Raw genomic sequence first — 14436 nt, forward strand, 5'->3', positions numbered from 1 at the left:
AGGCCTGGGTCCAGTGCCCATCATCCCCATGATGAGTGAGGGAGCTTGGTCAGGCCTGGTTATATGCTTAACCTTCAGAGCTGGGAAAGAGTAAGGATTGGGGTTGGGGGGAGAAGCCCCAGTTTACCTCACAAATCAGGAGAGGAGTGGTTTGCCAAAAGATATTTGGGGTACTATTAACAGAAAGAGAAGTGGATGCTGGGTGGCTAAAACAACAAATGTGCCCTACACCTGGGATTTTTATATCACGTGATATAAAGCATGCGTTGCAGCTTCCCTCTTTGCTATGAAGTCTTTTGTCTTCCCCCTAACAAGCTCCTGCAAGCCCCTGAGGAGCAGCTGTCTCACTCTACAGTCATCTGTCTTCCTCCTCTGAACTTGGTAGCCCACAGGACCGTATCACTCACCAGCAACAGGTGGCATCTGGTCATTAGTTATCTTTTTATGTACATGTCCTGTCTCTTCATCCATATAGCAGGATCCTGGAGAACAAGGGTCACGTCTTATTCATCTTTGTGGCCCCCAAAGCACTTTGCCTGATGTTTGGGGGCATAGCAGACAGTCCCTAAATCTGCTGACAGATCGAACACCTGGTTTATATGCTTCTGGAACTACGGAAGTAAATGGCTTGACTCAACTACAAAACTACAAAGAAGAGGAAACCTGTGTCCTCTACGCCATTTCTGAAAGATCGTGACCGTTTCTGGACTAACTAATGATGCTGGGGTCAGGATGTGCTGGGGTCTTTTTTCCTCTGCAGCCCCCAGCCACTGGTATCATTCTTTTTAATAAAGGACTGAATGAAGGCCCAAGGAATCTTAGTCTCAGCTGCCCAGTACCCTTGGGTGGGTCGTATGCCGGCACAGCCCACCTGGAAGCACGGAGGATGGCAATCTCAGGAAGAGGAAGCAGATGTCTGTCCTCAGTGGCTCCCACCTCAGGAGGCAGAGCCCCAAGGTCCCATCAGTGGGACTGGCTGCTGGCTCCCCGCCCTGTGCTGATCTCTACTCCCCATCCTCATTCGTAACCCTGACATCCAGCAAAGGGAAGAACGAGAGAGGAGGGCATGGAAAATCAGAGTGAGGTGTAGCTCGGATGTTGAAACCGTCCTCCCAGGTGGTTCATAAGCCCCTGTGGCTCCGATTTCTGAATCCCCTGCGGGCCATCCTGGGCCAGGCGATTTGCACCTTTGTCTCTAATCCCCTCAAACCGCCCTTTAGGCCAAGTGACTTGTCCAAATCCGCGCAGCCAAGCCAGGATTCCCTCACCTGTAAAAAATACAAGGATTAAATCAACGAGCCATAGAGAGCATCCACCTCCTGGTATAGTCACAAAAATCAAATCAATGGGGGAAGAACGAAAAAACGTGGTTTGTAAAGGAGGGAGTGGTAAACGAGGTCAGAAGATAGGTGGGTGGAGGCGGCTGAAAGAAAAACCAGGCTGGGGGGTCGGGGGCAGAACAGGGAATCAATTAAAGCTCCAGTCTCTAGCCGCGTATCGCGCTCGCCCAGCGCTACGAGCTGCCAGGGAGAGCCCGGGAGGCGGTGCGCCGGGTCCCTGACCCCGCCCCTCCCTAGCTCCACCCAATCCTAGACCCCGCCCTTGGCCCCACCCCTGCCCCAACTCCACCCCACCCCCGGCCACGGCCCCGGCCCGCCTCCTAGCCCCGCCCCCAAGGCCCGGAAGCGAAAGCAACTCCTCCTTTTCCGAACGGGGTCACGATACCGCCGGCGGGATCCGGGATTCCGATAGTGAGGGCTGCTCGGCGGGTCAGGGCGGTCACCGGCTGGAGCCATGACCGCGAACCTGCGCACCGCGCTCATTTTCGGCGGCTTCATCTCCCTGATCGGCGCCGCCTTCTACCCCATCTACTTCCGGCCCCTAATGCGGCTGGACGAATACCGTGAGTGACCTCAGGCCCCATGCGGTGGCCTGGGCCCAGTAACTGAGAGTGACCTCTGATCCCACGCGGTGGCCTGGCCTCAGTAACTCCCCTCCCTTCCCCACGTGGGGCCATGGTCAGAGCTTTGTTCGCCGGTCAGGGAGACCCGGGTTCGAATCTCGCTGTGTGCAGCTTTGTGACAGTGGACAAGTGACTCAATCTCTCAGAATCTCAGCAACCCCTTTAGTAGTTATCTGTTTGTATAATAAAATCATCTAGCCTTTGGTGAGACTCAAAGGTGGTAATGAAAGCAATCTGCACATAGTAGGTCGACACTAAAAAGTAGTTCATATTCACCGGAGTCTTTTAATGTATCTCATTAGGCACACATTGGACCATTTAATTTACACAACCTCACTTTGAGGTAGGTATTATTATCTGTTTTACAGATGGGGAAACTGAGGGTCAGCGAGGTTGTTCAACATGCCCCAGAACACACAGCTAGTAAGTGGCAAGACAAGTATTCCTACTCCCACCTCTGTTTCCAGACCTTCCAGACACTGAAGCTGGGAATGATGATGTTGAGGGGAGGGAGATGGACCCTAATTATCCTGAGCTTGAAGGTGTTTTTATTGCACTTCATTTCCACTCCCAAAGATGTCTTTCAGTGGAAATGTTTCAAACCTAAACTGTTAACCTGGGTTTTTGAGTTTTTCCTCTCCTTTCTCCTCAAATATTTTTTCAGATTCTGCTGTCTTCATTTTAAGCTTGTTGCTCACATGACAATGGTCAATATCCTGCGAGTAATTTTCTTCCTTAATCATTCAAGTCCTATCATTCTAAAAGCCAAGCTCTCCTTCCTTGAGACCTATACCTCAGCAAGGATTAGCACTTTGATATGTCTGAAACCATCTGTCAGAGAGAAAATATTAGGCATTAGAGGCTCATTTTGTTCTCCAGGAAACCTGAACCGTCTTGAAGATGGAAGAGGGCCAACTGTGCCCCTTGACAATATTAGCGAAGGCTGAAAGCTTGGCGATTTGAAGGCGAAAGCTCCATGTAAATGCTCTGCCCATTACAGATGCTACAACATTTGGTTTCTGAGTTAGAGCGTTTTAAGTACACAGATTTCCTTGTGGCTTCTTTTCATCAGCCAAGATTGAAATGGCCTCTGCATTCTGCCTCCCAGCCTGTCTCCATGCACCATGCGTGAGGGTGAACACGGGGCTGTGTGAAGCCCTGTATAATCTATCTGCATTATCCGTCCTTACTGCATCCTTGCCCCACGCTGTTTGATGACAGCCTCTAGAGTTGAACTTGGGACAAGGGGGTCTGCTTTGGATCCCACTAGAGAAGTTTCAGTCACGAAGACTAGAGCGGTGGTTTTCAACTGGGAATGGTTTTTGTCCCCCTAGGGACAGTTGGTTCTATCTGGAGACATTTTTGCTTGTCACAAAATGGACGGCATAGGGTGGGCTAGTGTGTGCTACTGACATCTAGTGCATAGAGGCCAGGGGTGCTGCTAAACTTTGTGCCATGCACAGGACAGCCACCCCTGACAAAGAATTATTCGGCCCAAAATGCGAATGGTGCCAAGGCTGAGAAACCTTCCTCTGGGTCAGATGCTCAGGGTGTGGGTTTGTGCTGTCTCCCAACAACAGTCTTATAGGGGTAGTCCGGAGTCTATGGTTGTCTGAGTCGCCTTGAGACAGACGGATTAGGCCTTTAAAGTGAACATTTAGTGTGTGTGGCTACAATATCTGCATTTTTAACTGTAAGGCAGTCAACACCTGCCCACTTTTCTGGTTCAGTCTTAATTAATTTGAACACTCTTATCTGAGAGTCATAACTGATTCCTTAAACAGGTAATGATACTAAATAGCTAATATTTATTGAAAGCTTATTATATGTCTGACACTCTTCTAAGTACTTCTTATATATCAATCCATTTGGTGCTCATAACAACCCTTCATTGTAGCTGCTGTGTGATCATCATCCCCATTTTATATGTGGACAGACTGAGGTATGGAACAGTTAACTTGTACAAGGACCCACAACCGATGAGTCCTGGATCTGGGATTTGCACCAGTGCCCTTAATCGTGACACCAGGGCACCATACTGCCTCTCTAAGAGGGTGAGAGAAGTAAGTCAGATGAGGGTGTAAATCCCTTACTAGAGGAGGACCTTAAGGTGTGTTACTCAACCTCTCGGAGCCTGGCCTGTTTCCTCATCTGTAACAGTGGAATTTGCAGGACTGAATTTACATGTTTTGGGGTGAATTAAATGAGATAACAGGTGTAGAAACACATAGTATATTTTTACACTAGGCTTCCCATAAAAACATTTTAAAAATTAGGAATCACAAGGGCAGGGAAGTGAGACAAGGAGATTTAAGCAGGTGGACCGACCCAGGTGAGGCATTCGTGACCGGGTCATGGGAACCCTCTGTGAGGACGGAGCTTCAGTTCATTTCAGCACATTCAGCTAGCATTTAGTTAGCTTCCTTTTCATTTTTTTAAACCTGGATTTTAGCAATTACTGTGTGTCTGGCACTGTGTTAGGTGCCAGATGTATGTGACCGGACAAGACGGTCAGAGCTCTTCTCTCATGTCACTGCCTCACACGTACCTAGTCCCCCACCCACTCCCTGCACTCTGAGCTGGTCTCCCTGCTTCACTGGTCCCCAGGACCACCCATTCTTTACCCAGCAGCCACTGTGGTCTTTCTGGTTAGTGTGTTGCTGCTGATCTACCTTCTTTGCATTTGTAGTCAAAGATTTCAGACTATATGATTTTGATTTTTTGATAGGTCAAGATTTGCTTTGTGACTTGGTACAAGTCAGTTTTTGCAAATGTTCACTGTTTGCTGGGAATGATGTATATTCTCTTGTTTGGGAGTACAGAGTTCTGTATATGATGGTTCCAGATCATTCTTAATTCTGACTTAGATATCTTGAGGCCATATTATTCTGTGCACACAATCTAGAATATTCTGGGGGGGCTCGATTATTATTATATGAGTCCTCTTTACCCCTAATATTTCTCCCGAACTCTGTTTTATCTGATATTATCATAGTTACCAGCTTTCTTTTGGTTAGTGTTTTCCTGGTGTGTGTGTATATCTATATGTATATATAGAGAGATATAGATGTAGATATCCTCTTATATTTAGCCTTTATTTGTCCTTAAGTCTTATAACCAGCCTAAACTGGGATTTTTTTTAAATAAATTTATTTATTTTATTTATTTAATTTTGGCTGTGTTGGGTCTTTGTTGCTGGGCGCGGGCTTTCTCTAGTTGCGGCAAGCGGGGGCTACTCTCCATTGTGGTGCACGGGCTTCTCATTGCGGTGGCTTCTCTTGTTGTGGAGCATGGGCTCTAGGCACACGGCCTTCAGTAGTTGTGGCACGTGGGCTCAGTAGTTGTGGCTCGCGGGCTCTAGAGCTCAGGCTCAGTAGTTGTGACGCATGGGCTTAGTTGCTCCGCGGCATGTGGGATCTTCCCGGACCAGGGCTCGAACCCGTGTCCCCTGCATTGGCAGGTGGATTCTTAACCACTGCGCCACCAAGGAAGCCCTAAACTGGGATTTTTAAAAAATCCAATCTGATAATCTTTTTAAACTGTTGGATTGAGATCATTTTCACTTATGTTTACTGATATATTTACATTTATTTTTCCTATCTTATGTTTTCTATTTATTCTTCTGTTTCTCTACTTCCCTTTTTTCTCCTTTTCTGCCTTCAAGGCTGCTTTATTTAATTCTCTTACCCTCTACTAGGTTGAAAGTGTTACATTCTCTTTTTCTTTTGTGGTGACAGTTTAAAGTTAGTCAATATCTTTACCTCCTATGAAATATACAAAGACCTTAGAATGCCTTAGCTCCTGTCCCAGATGCCCCACCCGTCCTGCCTTGTGTTTATTACTCCCCAGATGACTTAGTACCATCCGTGTTTTATACAGTCACTGATTGTTTCTCTTTACCCTCATTCTTTACTCACTGATCCTTCTTTCATCTCACACCTTTCTAGTTTCAGTTTTCTTCATTCTGAAATACATCTTTGTGTTTCTTTGGTGAGAATTTGTAACTGGGAACATCCATTCTTGTGTGTCAGAGAATGTATAGAACTCCAGGTCTTCCATTGTGGCTGTCGCTGTTTGCTCTTTGAATTCGATCCTCTCACTCGCTTAGTCAAAATACTTCAGTAACCCTCTGCTGTCCTCAGAGTCCAGCCGGTGGAAAAGCATTGAAGAATTTGAATCTGGAGTGCAAGGTGATCAGATTCACTCTTTCCAGGAATCTCTGACTGTGTGTGATGGAGGGGCTGGGAGGGTCAAGGTTGGAGGTAAGACGGCCAGGTACGGGAAGGCTGTGCTTCCTGTGACCTCAGGGAGAGGTGACTGTAGCCTTAACCAGAGTGGTGGTGGTTATGGGACTGGGGAGGAGGACTGAATTCCGGAGCCAGATTTAAGAAATAAATCCTCTACAGGGATTTGTGACTGATTAGCTCAGGGCTGAGGGAGGCAGAGGAAAGATTGACACCCAGCGTTCTGGGTCCAGCAGCTGAGGAGATATGGTGCTAGACATTACGAAATACAGGAAGTCTGTTTGGGGGACGAGAGGACATGCTAGTTCGGTTTGGGGTGTATTGAGTTTCAGGTACCTGGATATGCTTCTGGAGATTTCCTGTAGGCGATGGGAGCTGAACCACAGGATCTGAACTGGAGCTGGAGCTGGCGCGTCACTGGCATTGGATAGGAAGCAGAGTCATTGTAGTAGGTGGGGCTCCCAGGCAGCATTCAGAGATTGAAAAAGACAAGCTGGTCCAGGGCAGAATGCAGGTGAACACTAGCATTTGAGGGTCTGAAGAGCCAGTGGTCAGAGGAGGAAGGGTCCTCAAAGGAGTGGCCAGAGCGCGAGAATTAAAACCAGAAGAGGCTGCAGTCTCAAGCCCCAAGAAGATAGCTCTTCATGAAAAGGGGGTGGTCAGCAGGGCTAGCCTGCTTGAAGACGGTAAGGAAGAAAAAAAGTGAGAATATCCATTGGATTTAGCAAAAAGAAGGTAAAGCTCATTGGTTGTTTTGTTAGAAGTGCTTTCAATGGTTTGATGGCAGAAATCAGATCGCAGTGGATTGAAGAGTAAATAGTATATTGGGTTGACTGTTTAAAGATGTTGGTCTGTATGGAGAGGAGAATGACGAATTATTTTGCAGCTGGTCAAGGGGGCTGTTGTGTTTTCGTTTTGGCTGGGAGCAGCGGGAGAGCCAAGAGAGCCTCTGGACAAAGAAGACTGCTGGAGAGAGAAGACAGTCCATAGAGTGCGAGGTGGCATGGGATCTTGAGATCAGATGGAGGAGGGAGACTTGGACCAAAGGCAGGACACCTCTTCCAGCAACTGAGGAGAAAGGCAGGTGTGGGTACCTCTAGATGTAGCTGTGATGTTGGGAGGTTGTAGATGCTTCCTGTTTGTTGTGGCTTCTGTTCTCTTTGTGACGCAGGAGGTCAGGTGACTATGCGTGAGAGGCACAAGCCCCAGCCAGACTCTCCCTCCTTGAGACACTCTCTTCCCTGGGCTTCGTGACTGCCCCTCCGCCAGTACTCCTGGCTTTGCCCTTTTGCTCCTGCCTTTCATCCACTCCTTAGCCTCTCTTGTTGGCTGTTTCTCTTCTGAGCGTCCTTCATACATTTATGGTCCCCAGAATTCTGGGTAGACCGAGGAGAAGCCCACAGTCCTTGGAAAGGCCGGGCAGACACCCAGTCCTTGAGAAGGGGAGCCAGAGGCTAGCAAGGAGCCCAGGCCATGTAGGGCCCAAGTGTCGAGACACTGCTGACCCTTCATCTGGGCCAGCCTGACTGATGCTGGCCGGCCTGGGTATGGGGACAGGTAGGCTCTAGGGCCCCTGCTGGAATAAGCCTCAAGGCAGTAGGAAAGAGGCACAAGGCTGCTTAGGTAAAATAAAGCCAGGGAGATCTTCTACGATTTAAAAGCAGACAGGCCATTATCACAGACTGCTGTGTTGAATTTCATTTTGACATTCAGTGTGATCTCTAGCTCTTTCACTAACTCAGCCAGACTTCACCGAGTATTAGGGGGAATACAAGGTCAGTTCCACACGTGATACCTGAGTAGTGAAATGAGCACTGGGGAGATGGCAGTTGGCATTGGCAGTTGTCATTCCCACACCAGAAGTGTGGGGATGGTTCTGCTGTGCTTCTGGAGGGAATCCAGACGTTGCTGATTAGCTTTCAGCCTATTGGCACAGCATGATGCGTGGGAAGAGCCCACATTCAGGGAAGCATACTTGAAGCTATACGTATAGCGCACATTCAGGCGCTATAACTTGAAGGCTGGTCTGCCTTTTGTCTCTGCATCCTGGAACCAGACAGTGATCCTGAATGTGGCTTTAAAAAATAACAGCATTTCAGGGCGACCTGTGAAATGAGACAGAATAAGATCATTTTCTGTGATCCTGTTCATGTTTAACTTTAGTTAGATGTGCAGAAGCACAAAGGGTTTTGCCAGAAATCTTGTGTTCATTCAGTCCCCTCATTTAGGTGACTTGTCCAAGGTCACCTAGCACATTTATTCCTGGATAGACACTAGACCCTAACTCCCCAGCCTTGTCTGCTGCTTAATGATGCCCTGTTTCACCTGCTTTTAGGACAGGGGAGAGTGTCTGCCAGTAAAGCCAAAGGTTACGTGGGAGAGCTGTGATACCTCACTTCTCCTCCCGATCCCCTTCCGCCCCCAACCTCAAGCGTGTGGTACAGAGTCAGAGCAGGCCTGCGAGAAATCACTTGACTCAGAAATGCCTCTTACCTTGGAAAGGCATTTTCCCGATTATATGGCAAGTGCTCAGAATATGCTTTTTATTCTTTTCACCTTAGAGTCAAATGAAATGTGCAGACTAAAGTCTTATTTTCTAACAGCCCTTACAAAGCTGCCTGGATTCTACCACACACCCTGGTGAGAAACTAAAGTGTTCATGGTATTGGAAGGAGCCCACGCTTCCGATGGCCCTTTGGTCCCCCCAGCCGCTGGCTCACACTCACCCCCAATACACACGTCTAGTTCTGGATCACCCCGAAGTCAGACTGCAGCAAAGTGGGAGCATTAGAAAAGTATTATTTTATCTTATTTTTGCTATTTTTAAAAGAGACTTTCAATTAATCATCATGGAATAGTCACAGTGCTCTTGGACTTCCTTATACTTGTTTTGCAGTTGTGTATTTTTGTTGTTAAAAAAAAAAAATCCAAGCCGACAGAGAAGATCTAAGAATAGTACAATGAATCCTTTTATGTCCTTCACCTAGATTTACCAGTTGTTAACATTTTGCCACATTTGCTTTCTCTCGCTATGTATATGTTACACGTCTATACATACATACATATGGACACGCATATGTTCATATATAATTACATTCCATATATAATCGTTACTACTATTTTGCTGAACCATTTGAGAGTGAGTTGAAGACCTTGTGAGCTTTGATGCCTAAACACTTCAGCATGTATTTTCTGAGCACAAGGACATTCTCTTACATAATCACAATTATCCAATCCAGGAAATTTAATATTGACACAATGTTATTATGTAATATACAGTCCATATTCAAATGTTGACATTTGTCCAATTACCTCAGGTGGTGAGTTGCTTTTATTTTAACTGTTCATTGGCAGGAGGAGATGGAGGGGTGTTCCCGAGGTGATGGTTTCACTGTGTAGGCCCCCCACTCCGAGGTCAGATTCTGCACCTGCTTTTAGGTTTTTATCTGCTGGTCCTCCCCAAGAGCACCCTCAACTAGTCAGTAACAAGACCACTGAGGGGGCTGGCAGTTAGAGCACGCTGTATCAATTTGCTGTGAATGTTAAATAAAGTAGCAAGTCACACAGATTTCACAGTATGGACATTTAATATAAGGATAGGTTTCCTGTTCAAAGACTTAAACATTACGAGGTAGCTTCTTTTGCTACCATACAAAAATGAGCCCGTCTGCATGTATTACTAAGTTTTAAATAATCTGCCTTGGCCCTTTGAGTAGAGCTAAGGATCCTCAATTAAAACTGCAAATCAGCTCACTGCCTTAGCACCAGGGGGCAGAGTCGGGCTTGCTGAGACACTGGAGAGGGAACTTCTAACGGGCATCGCAAAGCTCCAGGCCCCATGCTGCATATTTGCGTTTCTATCATTTCACTCCTGATAGAAGCATGCTCACTACTAAAAGGTCAGTAATTAGCTTATCCTGATTTGCCCACATAGTTAAACCCCTGACTTCTGTGTTGCCCTTTTTTCCAGAGGTTGAGAGACATTTGCTGTTTCTCTAATGATAGCAAAACAGAAACCTACTGTCAACCTCATCAAGATGTGCTCGCTAAGTCCCAAGGGGCCAGTTTGTTTTCCCTTTAGCGTATCTCGCATTCACAAATAAAGTGTCTTTGTGTCATATCATGAATTTATATAAGACTGCTTTGGCCTTAGAGTATTTATAAAACATTAATGGATTAAAGAACCAGGGGATGTAGATAGGACGCTAATACCGGTTATCACTTGGTAGGAACTCCTGCAAATGGGTTTAAATTGCCCATCCAAGCCAAAAAAGAGGGGGTTGCATAAGGACAAGGATTATAAAGAGATTATGGTCTATTTAAAATAAATCCTCAGCCTCTCTCCAACCTCATTAGCAATTAGCAAGGAAGTGTGAAGACAGGGATTCTTTTCTCTTCACTTGTTTCTCCATTTCATTGTAAGAGGTGAGAACACAAATTAGGCATTCCTTTGCCACCAGAAGTCAACTTCCTCTGATGCTTGGCAGCCTGCCAGCTTCTTTGGCTTTGCAGGACCTGCCTCTTGGAGAATGTGTTCCGTTCACCAGGTTGTCTGATTCTCTCAAACCTGGACATCTAGAATGCTTTCTGGCAATCAAGCATGTGTTAAAAATTCATCTCTTCCTTCTTCCATGATACTGGAGAACGGACCTTTTAGCTGTGAAAAATGACATCTGTTTTTGTTCCTGGCACGATCGATGACAGTGTAGTCTTTTACTAGTTGGCATTTTCTAAGAGCATGTTTGAGACAGATCCGTACTTGGAGACTTACATGGTGACAGCATGGTAGGGCTCACTCCTACAGGAATTTAACTTCTTAGGAAATGAGATTGCCTTTTGTGTTATTTTAGGAAGTCTGACGCCTCAGAGGTCCCATTGTCACCCACTCTTTTGGCATCTCTTGGTCCACAGGGTCTTGGTTGTTGTTTACCTGCTACTTTTCAGAGAGGCCCAGTGGAGCCACCAGACCCTTCTGTATAAGCAGCTTCCTCATGCTGTGTCTCCTCTGTCTTGCTTAGAATTGGATGTCAAGATTCAGATAATCCCTGCTGCCCGGTGTTTTATTTGCCAAAGCAAAACTTAGCATTGATAAAACTCTCAGACAGGTCACTTAGGATTGACTTTCCGTCACATCACCGGAGAAGCAAGTTCAGTGAATATTTGATTTGGAAAAGCCCTGTTTCCTATACCTTTATGCTTGTGTATCTTTATGAGAATAAAGAAAACTGCCTAATATTAAATAAGAGCTAAACGTGGATTTAAAGAAACACCGTCAGCCTGATTAAAAGAAAGGTTTGATTACAACACTTAATTACTATAATATAGTAGTAAACATCCTTTGGCTGCAAGTCTTTCTGCTGAAAAGCCACCATTTGTGTATCAAGATACTTAAAATAATAAGTCTTTGTTTTCACAGGCCTTAGGTTTATTCGACACCACTTAGAAAGATGTGTGAGGGCTTGAAGCCCACAGACATAAAATGCCCAGTTTCTCTTGGCCTTCGCCTGTGGGACATCTCCAAAGAGACTGGCTAAGCTGCTGACGCTAAAACGTGCTTACTAATTGGCGTAGCACCTGCAGTCAATTAGGGAAGCTTCAATTATCCAAACCAAAGCCACCCACCCAAAGATTAATTTTCTGCTCTATTTCCTACGAAAAACATAGCATATTTAGCTCTGGGTCTAGGCCCTCAGTGGAGTACATTTTAGACACCTAAACTGCATCGTTTTCTCCTGAATTGTACTTGTTCCTGCAGTTCAGCAGCCTTGCTCTCCTCATATCACACCCACCAGTTCTTTCAAAATTGTTCTTTTGCTGTTGTTTTTGTTGCCTTTCCAAACTGCTGAGATCACTGGGAAAAGATGTTCATTAGAAGCTTTTCTTCTGAAGTACGGCTTTCTTTCTTTCACTGAAAATATCCAGTCTTTTTGCTTGATAGGATCTAACTTCTGTAACCTAAAAGCTTTGGGCAATGGAAGCTCTAAATTTAATAGCACTCAAATATATTGTTTCCTGATTGTCCCGTGTCATTGTTCCACGTAGATAAAAAGATTTCCACTGCCCCGCCCCACAGTCCCCTCTCTAATGAGTAATTTTTCTGTTGTGTTTCTCAGAGAAGGAACAAACCATAAATCGAGCTGGTATTGTCCAAGAAGACGTGCAGCCACCAGGTAAACGTAAAAATCACAACAAAGTCTCACGTGTACTAGTGTGTTGTCGTTGGGAGTGGTGCTTTGCAGCAGGAGAAATCTTTGCTTCAAGGCTGGATTGTAACTGTGCCGTTATTTCCCAGCAGTTGCCGTTTTAGAGGTTGCCACCCCAAGACTTCCTCTTAATATGTTACTCCAGAAGAGTTTTTGCAAGTTTACACATTTCTCTTCTGCATTTGATAAGTGGGCATAAGTGTGTAGCAAGTGTGCAATTAACTATCAAGCATAAGTAGATGTTTTGCAGACATATTTACCAAGCACCTATTTAAACACCACCGTCATGGGAAAATACTGTTTACTTCTGAGCTATTTTAATCGATGCGGGATTCTGCTTTATACAGAAGCTCACAAGTTCCCTGTATGGCTGAATGGTTAGTTACTTTGAGACGATCCAAGTTGGCTGAGAATGAGAGGTTTCTAGCTTATTAGCCAAAACTCTTGTAATCTGTGGCAGCGGTCTTTTTTTTATTCATTTATTTTTTAACTAGGCCAGATACATATCTCCCTGATGTGGGGCAATTTCTGAGCCATTTAAAAGTCTCTTGTCAGCTGCCACGGCTTCCCAGCCGTCCTGTTCCGGGGTTCCTGCAACTTGCCCGCACTAACTCCAACTACATGGAAATTGCACAACTTCATTCTGATGTCATCTTAGTTGTTTGGGGTTGAGGGAAGTGGTAGGAAATTTAAAAACGAATCCTGTTTTTATTCGTGTTTCTTTCTATAGGGTTAAAAGTGTGGTCGGATCCATTTGGCAGGAAATGAAAAGGCTATCACCACCTCTGATTATGAAAGTAGACAGAGTCTTCATGCTTTCATTTCTGTAGCAAGTACAATAAATCACCTGGCTAAAGAACGATGGCTGGAGAAGAAAACTCTAGAAGGCTGTAAAGAAGAGTAGTGTGCACCAGGATTAATTCCCTTCTTAAGTATCAAAAGAACCCTGAAACAAATCACACCATTACGAAGGTTTTCATGATTTGGTTTCCTTTCTAAAAATGAAGCTTTCTCACCCAGCTGCATTTGGAGGCGATCTACTTATTATTCAGTCTCTACCTCTTACCCACCTGAGCTGTGACATGAATACAAGCAACCCGTAGACTTGGGAAGATCCTAGTCTGTTCTGCCGTCTTCCAAATAAGAAGTTTCAGTGAAAACCCACCATATTGAGCAGCCTCCTAGGGCTCTTTGAAAATGTTAAAGTTGATAAAACTCTTTGAGGGCAAGGTACATTGTACTCTTTAAGAATAAAGAGTACAACTCAACTATCTCATTGGGAGGGTTGCTGCATTTTGAAAAATAAATGACTATGAAGCAAATCAAGCTAAATGGGTATGCATGCCTAGTAGAAATCATGTTGAATTAACTGAGTGAAAATATGTATATTAAAATGATTTCTTTTTACTTCACAATGGTGTAAGATTTTTTGTAAATCCTTCTTTGTAAGCGCATTAAATGATACCCAGAAGTATTATTTGACTACATTATATTTGACTGTTTGGTGTTTGTATACAAGTAAAAATCTTAAAGGTAAATAGCAAATGTATTGAGACAGATATTTATTGAATGCGATTCTCTACCAGATACCTCACCAGGTGCTGCAAAGATGAACATGAGAATACGAATTTCTTTCTCTAGTGCTCTCTCTGGCCCCTTACTAGATCATGTGCTTTTGAAAGACACATCTTTTTCGTTTTTACATTTCCCAGAGTGCCTTGCACATTACTGTACGCTGTCTTTTAGATGAGCTACCTGATGACATAATTTTATTATTGTGAACTGGGAGATGGCTTAACAGACAACTGGCATAATTATGTTAATTACTGTCAAAAAAAAAAAGATTGATAGTTCCAAAACCAAAGTCATCATTTTTGGTAGGCATTCCCTAACATTTAATTGACTTACAGTTAAGAGCCTGATAAAAGAACTGACTCATTTGGGGGACATTTGACCACTCTTTTCCTTGGAGGGGGCACCAAAAGGTTGTGTGACTTAAGAGTCAAGCCCCTTGTGGGTGCTTAAT

General features: G+C 44.9%; 1 protein-coding gene across 1 annotated transcript; it reads left to right on the forward strand.

Annotated features, from left to right (window-relative positions):
- The first annotated feature begins 1682 nt into the window (after nt 1-1682).
- Nucleotides 1683-13897, forward strand: SMIM20 (small integral membrane protein 20). The gene is made up of 3 exons (XM_030832228.2): nt 1683-1903; nt 12321-12377; nt 13141-13897. Exons 1-3 carry the CDS (start codon nt 1795-1797, stop codon nt 13176-13178), a joined length of 204 nt encoding a protein of 67 aa, XP_030688088.1. The 5' UTR covers nt 1683-1794; the 3' UTR covers nt 13179-13897.
- The last annotated feature ends 539 nt before the right edge of the window (nt 13898-14436 follow it).

The sequence above is a fragment of the Globicephala melas genome, chromosome 5 (assembly GCF_963455315.2).
Source record: "Globicephala melas chromosome 5, mGloMel1.2, whole genome shotgun sequence".
Lineage (NCBI taxonomy): Eukaryota > Metazoa > Chordata > Mammalia > Artiodactyla > Delphinidae > Globicephala > Globicephala melas.